Genomic DNA, 17,958 nt, shown 5'->3' on the forward strand with positions numbered 1-17,958 from the left:
GGCAGAGCCAGGCCTGGTGGCCACTTCAGGACCAGCCAAGAGCTCTGCAGGGAGCCATGGAGAGTGGGTGTATGGGCCACTGTGGGTGTATGGGCCCACAGTGCCTCTGCCTCTGGGCACGTGCCTGGGGCTGGTCCTCTCTGCTTCTTTTACCTCTCTGCACAGCAAAGCTCCTCCCCGTGCTGCATCCTGCCGACCCCTGGTTTGTGCTGCCCACAGCCTAAAATGCTGCTGGGGCTGGACCAGTGCAGGAGATGCAGGTCCTGCTCCCTGCAGCATCCCTCAGGCATGTGGCAGTGGAGTAGATTCTGCACTGGGTAAATTTTGCACAGGACAAACCACAGCTTGGGGCTTGGTGTTCCTTATGGAATACCTCACCCTGAATGTGCCATGGGCAGGTTTGAGTATGGCAGGGCACCCAAGTTCTGAATTTCAGCCAGTGTCCTAATGGAGAAGAAGCCACTGCATGCTATTAATTGGCAAGAAAAGTACAGGAAATAAATTATTAAAATAGCTAAAGATCAATTAGCCATTCAAAAGACTTGGAGGTTGGAAAAGTAAAAACAGAAGTGCAATGATATTCTCTGTTGCTGAAGTTTTGTATTTTAATCAGCTATTGGACTGTTGTGAGGCTGGTGATGCCCAGATCAGCCTTTCTTAGTGCCACTGCTGGAACATGGGTAGGACCTATAGAGAAACATCACAAGTGCAAAAGGAGGTGTCCATGTAGGCAAGTGCTCCTGGCAGTTCTCAGTCCAGCCACCCTCTGGGGTGCTTCAGGCAGCTCTAGAATGGTGCCCTCCTCCTTTGACCATCAGGGGCCCTGGAAGAACCAGACCAGGAGAAACATGAGTGCTCAAAGGGGATCTCTGCTTGTGTAACCAGTGAGGGGTTGGGAGGGCCATGTGAGGTTTCAAGCCTGCTAAACATCCTGTGGTACACAAGATACCAAGGAAAACAGGAAGCAAAGTCAACAGCTGGGAGAGCAAATAAACAGTTGCACAAAAAACAGGGACCTTCCCTGGGTCAGGCTTAAAGAGGCTTCTGATCTCCCTGAGGAAAATCTTGGGCAATGCACTGGGGTGATGCAGCAGCAGCTTCACTGTACCCCAAGGAGAGAAAAAGGTTCAACAGAAGCTTCTGTGGAACAGCAAAATGCAGATGTAGCTGCAGGTTTTGCATGGGACAGTGGCTGTGGCTGCAGAGAAGGGAATAAGCAGACTGGTTCAGGACAATCCCCTCCCCAGTTCCAGCCAGCTTTCTAACAGTTCATTTCTTCATCAGACTTTTCCAACAGCATCATCCAGGTAAGGATGGCCTGAGAGCAAAACCTGCATGTTTCTGTCTCAGTCTGTTTATTTTTTCCAGCCTGCTGTTCAAATATACAGCCTCCACGTGGACTGCAAGGTCACATCACGATTTGCTCACACAGTCATCACCAGCAGAATTGTCAACCGAGCCAATGAGTCCCGAGAGGCCACCTTTGAAGTGGAGTTACCCAAGACAGCCTTCATCACCAACTTCTCCATGTAGGACCAGTCCTCACCTGCAGTGTAAAGGAGGCAGCTCTGGGCGGGGTTCATTTTCTGCTCAAAGAAGGAGCACAAAGAGGGTCCTCTGCAAAAGTACTCTGTGGGGCTAAGTAGTAAGCAGCCAAATAGAAAAGAGGTGCCCAGGGCCAGGCTGCCTGCTGCATAGGGGGGTGATAGATGTGCTCAGTGGTGGTGTTTCTCCTGCTCCAGCCTCCTCAAGACTCTGCAAGGACAAGGGTTGTGTTGTGGTGGTGGCTCCTGGCATCCTCCTGGGTGGGGAGGGATTTGGGAGCCAGCATCCCTTGCTCATGCCCAGAGAGCCACAAAAAACTTCTGTTGAGTTTCTTTCCCTAGTGCATTGCTTCTAATATGAATTAATTTTCATGGAAACCAAACAGGTCCATCGATGGTGAAGTATACCCAGGAATAATAAAGGAGAAAGCTGCTGCTCAAAACGAGTATGACTCGGCAGTCTCACAAGGACAGAGCGCTGGCCTCGTTAAGTACGTTGCTGTTCTGAGTAAGGCTGCCCCAACACCCCTCCTTGGCTTCCTGTTTGGCTGGGGGCAGATTAAATCCTGGAGACAGCCACATCCCAGTGGGGTCAAATCAGTGAAAACCAATCTTGGGTTCTTGGTGGAAGGGACAGTGTATCTTTGTGTGTGTGTATATATATACATATATATATATATTTAACATATAAATTCACATATGTGTGATGTATAGGTGGGCCTGCAATGGGCTCCAGTAGGAAGCATACCCATCCCTGTTTAATGGTGCCTTAGGACTTGCTGTCATAGAATCACTGAATCACAGATCATGGAATGTTCTTGAAAGGGATCTACAAGGGTCACAAAGTCCAATTCTTAAGTGAATGGTCCACAGAGGGATTGAACCGACAGCCACGGTGTTGCTAGCACCATGTTCTGACCAATTGAGCTAATCTCAGGGTCAAAGGTCCTTAAAGATCATCTAGTTCCAAGCCCCCTGCCATGGGCAAGGACACCTTTCAGGTTGCTCAGAGTTCCATCCAGCCTTGGTCGCTGTCATTCAAGAGCACCTTGACACACTGGGATGATGCTCAGTGCTGAGTCTGCCTCCTTGCAAGCACAGAGGACCCTGGCATTTGAACAGATATCACAGTTTCAGGGTATATTTAATCTGTGCTTCACAGGTATTCACTCTGAGGCATCCAAGGGTTTCTGCTCCATTTCTCATCTTGCACCCATGACACATTAATGTAATGTACAATATGTGATGTGCATAATAGCACCTGCAATGTAAAAAATCCTCTCTATGATGAAAAATATTTACTGCTACTCTTTTTTTTTTTTTATTTATCCCACGTGGCCCCTTGGAGGGGTCACAATAAAAGTGTGCAAATTATTTTGCACACTTCACAAACTCCAGCCACCACAAGGAGGTAAATCACTGCTCTTTTCCCCCAGAATTACAGACAGAAAGCTGGAGCAGTTCCACGTGTCCGTCAGCATCGCGGCTGCCAGCAAAGTCACTTTTGAGCTGACCTACGAGGAGCTGCTGAAGCGGCAGCTGGGGAAGTATGAGCTGCTCATCAAGGTCCGGCCCAAGCAGCTCGTTAAGCACTTCCAGGTGAGCTGTCCTGGGGAGGGCTGGGCAGGGAGCAGTGCTGTGGGTTTTAGCACAGCCATGTTCCCTCTGAGACGCTGATGTTCACTTCTTCTTTGCTGCCAGATCGATGTGCACATCTTCGAGCCCCAGGGCATTCACTTCTTGGAGACAGACAGCACATTCATGACAAACGAGTTATCTGAGGCACTCACCAAAGAGCAGAATGAAACCAAGGTAAAGCAGCAGCTGATAGAGGTTACTGCCAGTGGCAGCTCTAAGTTATATTGCTTTAGATATTTCCTTCTGATTGCTTTGCAGGCTCATATTTTATTTAAGCCAACTCTAGACCAACAGAAGAAAAATTCTGAACTTGATGAAACTCTTCTCAATGGTGATTTTGTTGTGCGTTATGATGTTAAGCGAGAAGCCACTGCAGGTGATATACAGGTAAAAAACATATAAATGAAAATGCTTTTAGATCACAGATAAGTATGAATGTGAAGTGCAATCAGCAAAGCAGCAACATTTGCTTTGAAACACCAAGAATGACAGAAAAGGCTCTTCCCATTAATCCAGGGTCAGCAAGAACTGAGGGTGATGCTTGGTAATCCCCAGAGACATCCAGGTATATTGAAAAAAGATCACTATGGAAAAAAAAAAAATCAGTCTTTCAAATTTTATTCAAATTCCCAATCTGTATTGGTATTTCATAGATTTTTTTTTTACGGTCTTTTTTAATTATTATTTTGTCACCTCTAAAAGTGTATTTGTGGCTTCCTGTAAATGAAGTTTAGAGTAATGTGATTTATATAACTTCAAATGATGCTTGGTCTCTGTGGTTTTTGTAATAACTGAGGTAATAACTAAATACAGCAGGAACTTAACAAATATTTATGAACCGATGCCTATTCTAGGGAATAAAATAGAGTATTTTCCATATCATTTCACTAATGAAGTATACATGGGTGTGCTAAAAGGTGGCAGCCACAGTCATTCAGCAGAGATGTATTCACAGGTAATGATAAAGAGGTAATGTGATACACAGTGATAATATGCATATATCATACTTATGGCACTGAGATGTCTAATGTATATGTATGCATGCATGCTGCTCTCTGGTAATTTTCTCTCTACAGACAATCTTGCTTCCAGCTAGGAAATACATTTTACTTTTTAAATTTAAATTCTTTTATTTGGGCTTATCGAGAGAGCAGAATGCTGAGCATGCTTCCCACTTCTTGCTGTGCCAGAATGTTAAGATTTATTCTTTCTTTCTTCAGATGTACTTTTATGGGTGATTTCACATTCTGTATTTCAGATTGTCAATGGGTATTTTGTCCATTACTTTGCACCCCAAGAAATGCCGGTGTTTCCCAAAAATGTCATCTTTGTTATAGACCGAAGTGGCTCCATGACAGGCAGAAAAATTGAACAGGTAACTTCCCTCAAAGCATGACCTCTGTTAGCAGCAGGCACACACCCCCCAGCCTTCTGAGGAAGCAGCTGGGAATTTTTCATTGGAAGCACACACTGGATTTGTACACAGCAAAAGGTTCAGACTCATAGAAGTGCTTGAAAATACATATGCATAGATTGAAGTTATTAAGGAGTAACTCTTGTCGGACACAACTATTTTCATGGATATTAAACATTGAGGCAGAGAGAACTTACTGCTTTTTTGCAGAACTTCTTGTGTTTGTATTTTTCTTTAATGAAGATTAGAGAGTTAATTTATCTGTTGTCTGTTTTATGTTTATTGATGACTGTGTATGTAGCTCTGTTTGAGAGCAGACAAGCCTCCTACAGCCCTCACAGGTTGGATTTTGTGTCTGTAGGTTAAGTGAATTGTCTATTTCTGGTGGTCTCAACCTAAAACATTCCATTCGGGCTTAATGAAGGCATAGGGCTGCATCTGGAACAGAGCTGTAGAGAACTCCCTTATTACACTGTAATTTCAATCCCAGTTCTGGCAACAAAGTGGAAATAATCAAAATCATTGTTTTCTCCTTGGAACAGACAAGGGATGCCCTGTTGAAGATTTTGCAGGACCTCCGCCAAGAAGATCATTTCAGCTTTATCACCTTCAACCACAAAGTGGTGGAGTGGAAGAGCTCTTTGCTGCCAGCCACTGAGGAGAACGTGGCCAGTGCTGCAGCCCTGGTGCAGACTCTCGCTGCCAGGGGAGGTACACGTGCTCGTAGCCACAAATATGAACCCAGTGGAATGAAGTGCTTAGAAAAGAATTATTTTTATTAGTTACATAGTGCCCCAGAGCTACCATCAGTGCTTACAAAGCAGGTCAGTTTTTGAGACTTATAAGTGATGAGTGGGAAAGCAAGCCTGTGCGTGGTCAGACTGGTGACTACATTATGAGATAGATATAGTTATATAGTACATGAGAGATGCTTACAGCACATCTATGAACCAAAGCCACAAAGTTTTGTTTCCAGTTTTTATCACAGAGACAATTAGAAGATTCCTTGGTAGCACACTTTTTCTACAGAAAAATGGCAACTTACTCAACATTTGATAGCAATTTGCTGACCTTTTTTTCCTATTTATATCAAGTGTCCCCTTGTAAAAAAAAAAAAAAAAAAAAGAAAAAAAAGAAACACATCCAAAGTCATATTCCCTTGTAAGCCATGCCACATAAATAAAATAGGCCAAACAGACATGGCATTTCAGTTGCTGCAGCAGTCAGTGTGCTTGGTGTTATTATTTAGTTTTAAGCACAGCTCAAGGGCTCTATCTCCCTTTAATGTTACACTGTCAGTATGAGCAGAAGTTTCCTTACTCTAGGCGCTAACACCAATAAATCCACCCATGCTCAGCTCTTTTCTCTGATTTCTTATAGAAGGCAGGGAAACTTTTATATAGGTTAACAGATGACAGTATGTTTACTTAAGCATTTTTTAATGGCTCTAGACATGTTTGTATTTCCCATGACATATGTGTGGAAAATCCTCCCAAGAGAATACTCCAGCACTGCTGTAACAATATAACACCCAGTAATTAAGTCCAGTAGGCTAAGTCCCTAAATCCTCCTCTCTCGGAAGGATTAGTTCCTGCAGAAAAGTCTGCTGGGCCTGGGCGGATGAAGGGCAGCAATCCCTGGAGGTGATTGTGCTGTTGAGGTGAGCAATGCCTGCTCTCTCTTTGCAGGCACAGACATCAGTGGTGCCCTGCTGGCTGCCGTGGGCATGCTGGACAAACACGAGGGGCTGCCAGAGAGCAGCGTCTCCATGATTATTTTGCTGACAGATGGCCAGCCCACTTCTGGTGAGTGAATGCCACGCCTGATCCTCCCTCCTCTGGGGTTTTTATCTGGTACATTTGCATCCCAATATTGACAGACCTAGCCTGTGTTTTAGAAGAGCTTTGGAATACACAGGCCGAGCTACTGCTGGATCTGGAGAGGGGGATTATGAGAGGGTTCTGCTGAGGGCTGTAGGGAGTGATGGCACAGCCTGCCTGCCTGTGATTGCACATCCTTTAGCTGGGAATTGTTTTGCTCATACCATTGGCTTCCCAGTTTATAAACTCAAGGGAATTGGAGATACTCCAGGCACAGCTGAAACAGAAAAGTAAAATACCTAGTGACAAAATACAGACATTTTGCAGATACTGTGTACAGTCCTATTTGAGAGATATTGCTTGTGCTTCTTCACCCTCTGTGCCCCAAACTTAAGATATTTTCAAGATGCTTTTTATTCTGCATTCTTTGCTATGTCTTAATTAGTGATCAGCTGTGACAGCACAAACCAAAGGATTGAGATTGAAATATCAGGTGAAATAAGCAACTCTCAGAGCAATGGCACAAACTCCCTTGTCTTGAATGGGGGTTTGTCTTAGCTTTGTGTGGCACCAGCATCACCCCAAGATCAGCAACAGTGCTTCATCTGTAAGCCTATAATAAGATCATTCTCCCTTTTAGATTGTGTGAGCCATTCTGCTTTGGGGTTTCTTGATTTTGTTTGGGTTTTTTAGTAAAATTCAGCTCACAGTGCTGCCTCCCCAGCATAGCCACAGTGAGTCTCCAGTGCTCCCCACATCCAGCAGTTAGAAATGAGTCCAGGGTGGAGTGTCAGGCATTATTGCCTACACTGCCTTCCTTAGCAAAGCAGCTAAAAAGGAAAAATCTGAGCTGCTCCCATGGTATTGCTACAGGCAGTGACAGCTTCTGCCTGGAAATGCTGATGGAAAAGCTCTCAGTACATGGCCATCAGCAGCTCTTCAAATGGAGTAAGGTGATGGTGTGAAAATCTTTTCCTCTGTCACACAAAGGGGCTGGGAGAGAAGCATGGCCGAGTTCATTGGCAGTTTGTTGGAATTGCTCCATTAACCAATCCATTCTTCTCTCAATTGACACACATAATTTTTATGGATACTACCTGTCTTTTGAATGCTTGATGAAGTGTATCCATCCCTCATGTTGTTAACTTGTAGTGTGTGTCCCTTCTGTACTAAAATTGTCCTCTGGCCCTGTAATCCTATAAAATATTTTGCACTTGGCCATGACAACATCAGAAGAACCTAATAAAAGTCATTAAGGGGGGAGAATCATGTTCTGGCATTCCACATACAGAGTTGTGCTTTCATTTCCAATTTGATTACTAGCATTCTATCCCCTATTTTTTTAGTATTCTATTATGAATTATTTTAAAAAACTTCAGACAGTATTTTCCATTAACCTGCTGCAGTCTTTTTGCACTTCAAAAGACCCAAACCCACAATGGTGTTTTTGTTTCATTTACAGGTGAGAGAAATGTGGAAGTAATTCAAGAAAACGTTCAGAAAGCAATCAATGGGAAATATGCTCTTTTCTGCCTTGGCTTTGGGTTTGATGTCAGTTATAAATTCCTGGAGAAAATGGCCCTGAGCAATGGGGGAATAGCACGGCGTATCTATGAAAATGCTGATGCAGCCCTGCAGCTCCAGGTCAGGAGTAAGGAATGTGCCAGGAAAGCCATGCATCAGCCTCAGCTTATATCCAGTTCTAGCAGCAAAATCACAGATTTTCTGAGATGAAATGTTGGGGTTGATTTTACCTGTTACTTTAGCCGAGGGAGAAAGGCAATTTTGGGGTATCTGAGGGTTTGTACCCTCCATGTTATCCATGACTCAAAGTTTTCAAATCAGCCACATTAAGACAAATTGGAAAACTCACACATTTCTCTACTGTAAAAAGAGAAATTGTCCAGGGGAAGCGGACAATTTCTGAATTTGCAGTAGTCTTGCACTGCTAAAGAAAAAGCTTTTTAAGGGGGCTTTAGACATTCAACATATTGCTTTGCACAATTTTGCTGTCATTTGTGTGTGTTCTCTGTCTTACTACTCTTCTTTAGGGCTTTTATCAAGAAGTGGCTACCCCAATATTAATGCAAATTGAAATGCAGTATCCAGAAAATTCCATTGAAGGATTAACCAAGAACAATTTCAAGCTGTTTTTTGAAGGATCTGAAATTATAGTGTCTGGAAAAATTAGCAATGAGCTGGATCTTTTGCCAGTGGAAATTAAAGCTCAGTCAGTAAGTGTTTAGTTTATTAATTGTGAAACACATCTCTCCCTTCTGTCTTTTGTGGCACAATAGGAGGCTTCAAGAAGTGTTTTGTGTTCAGTATATGTTTATTACATTTGGGCTCTCAGCTGTTTTCTCATTGTTTGATCTCTCAGATAATTTGTTAAAATTACTCTCTCTTGAATTTGCTACAAAAGAAAAACCTTGAAGAATATCCACAAATAAGTAAACAGAAATTTTAATTCAGTTTTGCTAATTATTTAACAAAATTCAAGTATTTTAGCCTTTTAAGCACTTTTAGGTTTCTATTGTTACAATGAAGTAGAAAATCTCAATTATTCATCTCAAAAATGCTGAAACAGAATTTAATTAACTCCTTTTTTCATCATTGTTTCAAGTGCAGAAATACAGATCTAAAATACATGCTTTTTAGATACTTTGGGGATGCATTTTCCAATGGGAAAGAACAAAATTGAAGGACAGCTGGTACTGAAAGATATTAATCAAAATGACTATAAATGAAGTTTATAGAGCTGAAGTTTATGGAGCTGTTCTTTTGATGGTCAGTTTTCTCCCACTTCAGCACACAAGTAACTTGACTCTCAAGGAAGAAGCAAATGTCAAAGAGAAGGAGCAAGTATTCCAAAATCAAAGATACATCTTTGGGAATTTCATAGAGAGACTGTGGGCTTACTTGACCATTCAGCAGCTTCTGGAAAAAGCGTAAGAGATTTTAATGCCTCACATAACAAACTTCTAACTTCTCAAAACACAAATTCCTTATTCACAAATTATATGATCAGAAAATACAAAGAAACAGAAATATTTTTCCAGATGGTACCATAAACATAAGATACTGGGAGAATACTACATTACTGTATGATGAACATGAAGTGCCTTTCAGTTTATGGTAGCACTACAACATTCAATTTCATGTATATATGAACACATAATGTAACACATTCTACATGAAATTACTATGAAATATATTTCAATTGTATGGGCTGTGTTGAGCTGTTCTTGCATACCCTGAAATATTGTCTGCAGATAAAGAAATGGTAATAGTTAGGGAATAGAACAATATGGATGTCCATAAGATACTTCATAGACCATGTATCTATTACTTCCATGTATTTAAACCATACATAGGCTCCAGTGTTGCAAAGAATGAAGCATTTCCATCATTTCAGGCGCATGAAGAGCTCAGTTATCCCCATAAGACTACTGACCCTACAGTAATAAATATCTATGGAGACATAGCTAATACATAAAGGAATCTGAAGACAATTTGTTCATAGTCTCTACACATTTCTGCTACATCATTAACACAGACTTTAGTATTTCAGCTCAAGAAGACGACCAGAAGGCCCTGGAGGCCCAAGCCTTGGATCTGTCCCTGCGGTACAGCTTTGTCACACCGCTCACTTCCATGGTGGTCACCAAACCCCAGCAGCAGGAGGAGCTGGCAAACAAACCCACCGAGGCTGGTAAAAACAGCCCCCCTGAAATGACAGTCACTACAGTTGAAATGGAAAACAGTTTGTTTAAATATTCACTAAAGGTAGTCTAATAGCTGTTACTATGAATGCAGGGGGGAAAGAATGGCCTCAGTCAGAGTTTTGCAAGTGCTTTATATACTCATCCTTTAGCCCTAAAAACATCATCAGCTGAAGCCCTTGCCCCAGTTTGTTGGTTCACATGGGTAAAGTAATTCAGTGTTTACTGTATGACACTCATCTGTCCCTCTTTCACTTCACAGACAATGAGAAGCCCAGCAATATTCCAGCAGGAGGTAAATGTTTTCTTCTTTTCCAGTAGCATATTTTCACAGTCTCTAACAAAACAAAACAAAACAAAAAAAAAATCAAACCAAAACAAAAACAAACAAACAAAAACAAAATAACAAGAGCAAACAAAAGAGTTCATGGTGGTTGTTCTGTAGAGGGAAGTATCTGAGATTTGAAAAAATGTGGGAAGTAAATTATAAGCAATGCTTGCTACAGTCTGTGCAGGTTTTAGGTGGATAACAGGGACAAAGGGAGAAAATCTTCCATTCAGAAAGTCTCAAAGGTCAAAATTACCTATGCTCTTGAGGAAAGTAGTTCTTCAAATCAATAGTGTTAATGATGCTTTCTGCTTCTTCCTACCACGTGTGAAGCATCTTCCCAAAGACTCCACTCAAGAATGCCTTGGGAGGATGATTCAGGTATGTTTTTCCTCTCTGGAAACTGCATTTATTTGAATAATAATTTTATAGGTGGAGAACCTTGGTTTGGCTCTAGTTCTTTCACAGAAATGTATCAAGAGAATCACAATGCTGCCCTGTTTCTAGAAGTTGCCTCTTTCAAAGTGCTGCTGGAGAGTTCAGTAGCAGAACCACTCCTCTAAGGGATGTAATGCAGTCATGAATAAAACACAGATACTCTTTTTTTTTTTCTCTCCAGTTGCTATTGGACTGAGGGGTGGGCGACCTGCTGGTAAGTACTTCTCCTCTGTTTCTCCTCAGAATAATTCTATAAAGTTCATTTCATATGCAGGGTCATATCAACCTTATTTTATATAAATGCATTTGGATTGGAGATGCCCACTTTGATGTACAATTTAGTTTTTATTATATGTGTTTCAGTCCACAGATATTTTATAACGAACTATAAACTTTTGAAAACAATCTTGGTCCCTTTTCAGGAATATAAAAAAAAAAAGTACCTCCTGAAAATAAATGTGAAAGATATGGAAAAGCATGTATTAGTAAGCTGAAAGAAATGGATCTAAGAACAAAATAATTCACCAGTCCTAAGGTATCCAGAAAAGTCAGTGGACAGCAAGCAGGACAGATTCCCTCTTTCAAAGTGTTGGGAGGAAGGTGCAAGGCATAAACCCAAAGCAACAAAACATTGGGAAAACCCTTTTCTTTCAGATAGACGGCGCTCTGAGCTCCAAACTGTCAGCAACAGGAAGATGTTTTCAACAGGTAGCTGCTCACAGTGGGGTCAGAGGGGCTGGGCTGGGTGTGCTGCATTCTGCACAGCCCAGCGACCCTTGAAAACACAGCTCTAAACCCTCCTACAGCTCCAGCTGAGCACAGGCCCCTCCCTGTGCTCTTTTCCCCCATTGGGACACTCGTCTCAGGCAAAGCTCTCCACAGTTGTCAGTGAAGAGCTCTGGTGAAAAGGTTTCTGTACAGCATTTGTCCTGGTTCATCAGCTGACTTACAGAAAAACGTTTCATTAAACTCTTCTTATTAATTTTGACTGTTTCAGTTTCCAGGTTCAGAGATGCCAAAAGACCACAACCTATTGGTAAGTGACACATATCCTATACCCATTTCAATTTCTAATGTAACTGTAATGTACACTTCTTCATGCAACAGTGCTTTTTCTTACTGCATCAACTCTGTGAAAAGCTTTTACCACTTCTTGCAAACCTTGGCTAGTTCTTTCCATTTAAGTAGAAAGTATTCCTGTATTCCATGAGAAGACCTCTCTGGCTCAAGGACATAAAAAATGCAGTACAACAAATTTTCTGCCTGAGGATTTTTAAGGGCTCCTCGTCCTCAGTAAACTCTATATTTAAAATCTGTTAGTTTCATTCATATCAAGGTGCTGTGTCTGTGTTTTTCAGCAATATTACTTTGTTTTTAATCATTCTATCCTTTAAAAGCTATAACTACTGTTTTAGGCATAAATCTATAAATTATTTCTGCTGTACCTATTCAGCATAGAGGCTAGATTTTTATTGTTGCTGATATTTTTCTTCTCTCTTTTCAGCCAATGAACATGCAGAACTTCTATTTCAATTACCCAGACAAAATGAAAGAATCTGCTTAAATATTGATCAGAGAGCACAAACCTCTGTCCACCTTCTGTCAGATCCAGAGCAAGGTGAGTGAGCCATGTTAACCCAATGCCAAGGCAAGGAGAGTCACTGGGTCTGTGAGTGCAGTTGGTATTTTTGGAAATAACCCCCTCTCATGAAGAGCCATCTCACACTTGCTGCTTTGCACTGACCAGAGAGGCTGTGGTAAATTCTGCCTTTCTGTTAGGCAATATTAATGGTGCAACAGCTGGGGGCACTTCCCACAGATCTGGCTGAGGATCCCCTTCTCCTCCTGGTGTCACATCCTCCTTGGTCCTTAGGGTGTTCTCCTATGCAGCCCTTGGGGCTTTGGAGAATGCAGAGACCTTAGACCTTATGGTCCCTGTGTGCCCACAGAAAGGTGCATGCTCTGGATGCACAGCAGATTTTCTGTGGTCCTGCCCTTGAGGAGCCATGGCCCAGGCACCAGGCACCTGCTCTGATTATGGAACAGAGACACCTGTGTGCAGGAGGTGGAAGCATGGGGTTAGACCAGCTCTAGTGACCCCATCACAGACTTGGGCCATGTGGAGCTGCAAGCCAGAAGTGCCCCACAAAACTAGATTTGAGACCCTGGAGTCGTTTCAGTAACAAAACTGGAGCAGGATTATTAAGATCACTTGTACCTTAAGAGAAGAATCACCTGACAAATTTGTATTAAAGGACTCACTGTGACGGGGAAACTTGGAGATGGAAAAAATCACTTTGTGCAGTTTGATATTAACTATGTGAATCCCCCTGTGCAAATCCATGTCTACACTCATGCAATCCTTGTAAGCCACAATAACAAGAACGATTGGCTGTCATGGACAACGTCAACCTCCTCCACCATCCAGGGGTAAGAAACATCTCCCTGTCTTTTCCTAAACTTGAAAATGTGTCAGATCTTTGTTCATTCAGGCCTCTACTTTCCTATTTACCTGAAGTAGGTGCTTCCAAATGTCCTTCTCCAGCAAGTATATCAATGTGAGTAGCAGCAGGGTATCTTCATAATCCCCCATTTCAAATTTGGAGAAGAAAAGAAGTTTAATTTTAATTCTCCATGCCTGTGTAAAGAGAACCAGAACAACTGCACCATCAGCCTGCTGTTCATGTATTTATGTTCCAATGGAAAGGAGCCATGCAGAGCAGCCTGGTGCCACCAGCAGCCACTTAGTGCTCCTCCAGGGCAGAGCAAGCACTGCCAGTGATGGCTTTGACATTTACTGTCCCTTTTATATAGCACTTGGCTCCACACAGGCTGGGGTTTTCTTTCTCCTCAGTTTTAGCAATAACTCCCATCTGGGAAGCTGACATTTTTTTATGGGCAGGCATAAAGTGTTGGAATAGCTGTCTGTATTAAATGTCCACTGTAGGAGAAGGGATACTTTAAAAGCAGACTTCATTTGTTGGAGTAATTAGAGCAGGACCCTTCAGTACCCCCAGAGCTGAGTGGAGCTGGTTCCCCCAGCCTTTTCATATTGCTGGAACAAGTCTCCACAAGGATCCCCTGCTGGCCTGGGGCAGACAGGACACACATTGCTGCTCCCACACACACAGTTCTAGACAATAACAACTCCTACAACAACTGCTTTCAATTATTCTTGCAGTCCAGCAGAGCCAAGAGCTGGCTGGATTTATGTCCCAGTATAATTTGCCAAGCAGAATGATCCTTCTGCTTCAACCCAGCACCCGAGCCTTTGCATCAGCACTTTGGGGGTGGCTTTGTTAATCCTGTCTGCAGGGAGCAAAATGACAGTGACATTTGTGTTCTCCAAGACCACCTGCGATCACAATAATATGAATGGGTCAGAAGAAAGGCAAGATCTGAAAAACTTGTGAAATATCCGAGAAAAAGAAATTTGACTTGTTCATAAAAAAAAAAAAAAAATTGAATTATGTTATTAGTCTACCTTTTTTCTCATTAAAATGGTGAGAATTTTTTTTTTCCCATCCAAGCATTTCTTGTCATTGTGGATAATAAGGTGTATTCATCAGCAAAAAATTGCCCCTGGTATATTTGCAAGACCTGTTGTGAAGTATGGAGAGAAAAGATATTCTACTCAATATTTTCCAGCTTAAAGATAACTACAAACAGATCAGGAAAAATGCAATTGCAAAGAGACAAAAGGCAAAAAATTAAATTATTTTGATTAATTAATGTCTGTTACTTAAATATATATTCTTTCTTCACATTCTTCTTGGAAATAATTTCCTAATTTACTTCCTAGGCTGACAGTGTCAGTTGAAAAGGAAAAGAGTGTTACAGCATCACTGCCTGATACGGTCACAGTAAAAATTTCCTTGGTCAGGTTTCCAGAAGATTTCCTTGGGCTCTATTTCTTGAACACCGACCGTTTTTCGGACAAAGTCACTGGAGTTCTGGGTGTGTATCAGCATGGATGTGTGCAGCAAAGAATGCTCTTGTAACTCAGCTCCTGAAATGAGACTGTAGTCAGGGAGTTCTTGAGAAACTTTGCATTTAATTTATTCCTTTTGGACATTTAACTTTTACTGCCCAGCAATCCCAAAAAGGGGAGGCCTCACCCTAGAAACATAATGCATAACATAATGCTTTTCCACTCCCCCTAAGTAGCCCATTATGGGTTTAGAAGATGTTAAAATAAGACAGAAATAATAGTTGGGCTTAACCTCAACAGTGCTGTGGAATGACATGACTGATGCAGAAAATCCATTTGATGTCAAATAACAGACTATAAATAATGGACATAAAATTGTAAACAATCACAGTTAGGAAATGAAAGCCAGCTGCTCCTGAACATCTTGGCTCCAAAAATCCTGGTGGGACCTAAGTTGAAGTTGTTTTGGAAACTTTGCAAAAAGAGGTTCCGTATTCCAAAAACCACAAGGAAGAAATAATTGTGAAAAATCATCAGAGAAAGGCTGAACCTTCCCATGGAGAGCGTTAGGGATAACAAGAGATCACAGATGAAACAGAGGAATTTTCTAATCTTACTAATGGAGTATCCAAACTGGATCTTTGATTTGTTTTCTGAGATGAAGAGCTGCTCTCCTGGTGTTAGAACTGCCATTTGGCTTAAACAAACAGCAACACTCAGCTGGTTTGTAATTTTTAATAATTTCTGTGTCTGTTGCTTAGGTCAATTTTATTCAAAAGCGCAATTTAGGAGTAACTCCAACAATGATCAGAGAGCTGTGGAAAGACTCCTGAGAGTGTCTGGATCTGAGCACAAAGTTTCCAGGTACCAGATATGGAGGGAGGGGAGGGGGTGTGCTTTGAGATGTATTTTATCAGCAAATACCAGAGATCTAAAGAAATGAAACTGAGGGAGTGTTTGTAAGAACACACCTCTTTAATGTAAATAACTTGCATTTTAATTTTTTCCTAAAAGCTTGCATTTGTTTAAGTGATGCTACAGGGCTCCAGGCTCCTATTTCATTGGGGGAAATAATTACACCCTGGGGGTACAGCTTGCATTGTTAGCCTGGAAAGGGAGGGTGTTCCCTCAACTGGATTTACCAGGAGGAAAATTTTCTATAATTCAACTGCTTTTAGCGCACATCTGTGATGGGGAAAAATCATTGTGAGTGTGCAGGTCCTGGGAGTGCTGAGGTGCAACTGTGCCCACCCAGACCTCCGACTCCTGGTACCATCTGCACATCAGGGCAATTCTGACCCTGCCCCTTGATTGTGTTATCACATCTTCTCTTGTTTTGATTTCATTTCAGGTTGTACAAGAAAGATTACAGGCTTGAGTCAGCCAGTGAACCTGTTTCCTGCTGGTCAATAGAGCTAACTCCCTAGGAAAAAAATCTTTGAAGGAAATTATGGAAATGAAGCTCTTCCAAGTATTTTTGGTACTTTCATCAAGAAAACCACAGTTAAAGCCTTACTGTTGCTCTATATATGTGTCACAGATATTTTATCTTGAAATAATTATACTTTTAAGATATAAGGGTCCTTGCTTGTTTGCTATTTGAAAATGGTTTCTAATCTGCCATGTGGTTTTGTTGTTGAAGATTTATGTGAATGAACTAAATAAAATTGACATTATCAGTTCACAGTTTGATATGGACACATGGACTTATGTTTCCAAAGAGAAATCAGTAGTGGCATCATCCAAGCCAAGAAATGTGTCATGCAAACAATAAGAGATCTCTAAGATTTATCCAGTTATAGATGGTGGTGTTCTTGAACCATGCATTTTGTGAAAACACCATGAAGTTTGAGGCAGTATTTGTTTACCATGTCTCTCATTTTCTATTTTATTGCTGTATCAGAGCTCTCTCAGGGGTTGTTCTGTGAGGCCATTCAAAGCTCATTAAATCAGCAGAGAGGGGGCGATGCAAACCCACACCAGCTGTGCTCTGGTTCATTGTTGCAAAAGTCTCTGAGGCTCCCTTTTGGAAACATCTGCAGAGCAGCCATTGGCTGATTGCAAAACTTCTGGTTGCAAAACATTGCATTTCAACCCCAAAAGTTAGCAGCTTTTTTTGGCTCCATTTCATACATTTTGCAAACATTGGAAGATGTTTTACAAATAATGAACATCTCAAGCCCAACCTGCTGTGCACGGAGGTAACGCTGCAGAGTAAACACACACACAGAAGCCCCTGCCCATGAAAGCCAAGCTGTAGTTTCAGTCTTCTGCTTTTTGTAAGTTTTAATTCCAAAATTATTTGGTTTAGAATTTCAGTTCCTTTGTATCTTTGAACCCATAAATATGCCAGCATTATAGGCAGTTTAACAGAAGTTTCTTTCTATCATGCCAATAATAAATAACTGGAAAAACCTTTTTTTATTTTAAAGCAATGTACTAAAAGAGAAACAATTTCTTGCCAAAGTCAATAAGCTAAAACAAACTGTGTAATTAGAAGCCTGCTTTTTGAAAGAACTGTGCAGACACAATGCCAAGATATGTTTGTGTGAATTGCTTGTACTTTCAAGGTGCTGATTTTGCTGCACAAACTACATGACAAACTGTGGAATTTGGAGACTGGAAGTACCAGATTGCTCACTTCACTGCATCAAAAACAGGCTTCCCAATCTGATTCCATTATAGATGAAATTGGGATTTGAATCACAAGCTGTTGATCCAGGGTTATATCAGCAGAGTTGCTGTAAATTAAATATTCCCTGCTTTCAGTTGTGGGGTGTCTGTGTGCCACCTCCTGCCAGCAGCAGGGATACAAAGAGCACTGAGCAGGGAGCAGTGGCTCATGGCAGGGGCAGCTTTCCCCTGGGACCCTGTGCTTTAAGTGAGGCTCAATCTGGCACAGGCCATGCTTGAGAGCTGTACTCACAGTGCAGTGCCTGAGCTTTCCCAGGCAGCTGCTGCCCTGCTAATGCAGTTCTCCCTTGCTGCAAAGAAACACTGGGCCAGGGAATTTATTAAGGTACAATACAAACTCTTCATATTGTTCAAAGATTTTATCTGACTTTGAATAGACAAGTTGTGCTGACAGAGGTTTCTGTGCTTTCTGCAGCAGCCCGAAGTTGC

At 41.7% G+C, this 17,958-nt stretch overlaps 1 protein-coding gene across 1 annotated transcript; it reads left to right on the forward strand.

The window, feature by feature from the left end:
- The first annotated feature begins 1,085 nt into the window (after positions 1-1,085).
- Positions 1,086-16,519, forward strand: LOC129124738 (inter-alpha-trypsin inhibitor heavy chain H4). The gene is made up of 23 exons (XM_077184785.1): positions 1,086-1,163; positions 1,369-1,529; positions 1,931-2,035; positions 2,981-3,143; positions 3,246-3,356; positions 3,441-3,569; positions 4,441-4,557; positions 5,139-5,307; positions 6,285-6,401; positions 7,879-8,060; positions 8,468-8,650; positions 9,225-9,364; positions 9,980-10,202; positions 10,233-10,251; positions 10,350-10,433; positions 10,800-10,847; positions 11,086-11,118; positions 11,902-11,940; positions 12,409-12,522; positions 13,160-13,334; positions 14,707-14,861; positions 15,597-15,699; positions 16,187-16,519. Exons 1-23 carry the CDS (start codon positions 1,086-1,088, stop codon positions 16,260-16,262), a joined length of 2,724 nt encoding a protein of 907 aa, XP_077040900.1. The 3' UTR covers positions 16,263-16,519.
- Positions 16,520-17,958: the final 1,439 nt, after the last annotated feature.

This window comes from Agelaius phoeniceus, chromosome 11 (assembly GCF_051311805.1).
Source record: "Agelaius phoeniceus isolate bAgePho1 chromosome 11, bAgePho1.hap1, whole genome shotgun sequence".
Lineage (NCBI taxonomy): Eukaryota > Metazoa > Chordata > Aves > Passeriformes > Icteridae > Agelaius > Agelaius phoeniceus.

What these genes read in the sequence shown, in the direction of transcription:
- LOC129124738 (XM_077184785.1), top strand. Translation starts at nt 1,086, where the DNA reads ATGCAGCAGCAGCTTCACTGTACCCCAAGGAGAGAAAAAGGTTCAACA. An exon ending in TTCATCACCAACTTCTCCAT is followed by an intron (nt 1,530 to 1,930) that starts GTAGGACCAGTC and finishes GAAACCAAACAG; the next exon opens with GTCCATCGATGGTGAAGTAT. An exon ending in CAGCAATATTCCAGCAGGAG is followed by an intron (nt 10,434 to 10,799) that starts GTAAATGTTTTC and finishes CCACGTGTGAAG; the next exon opens with CATCTTCCCAAAGACTCCAC.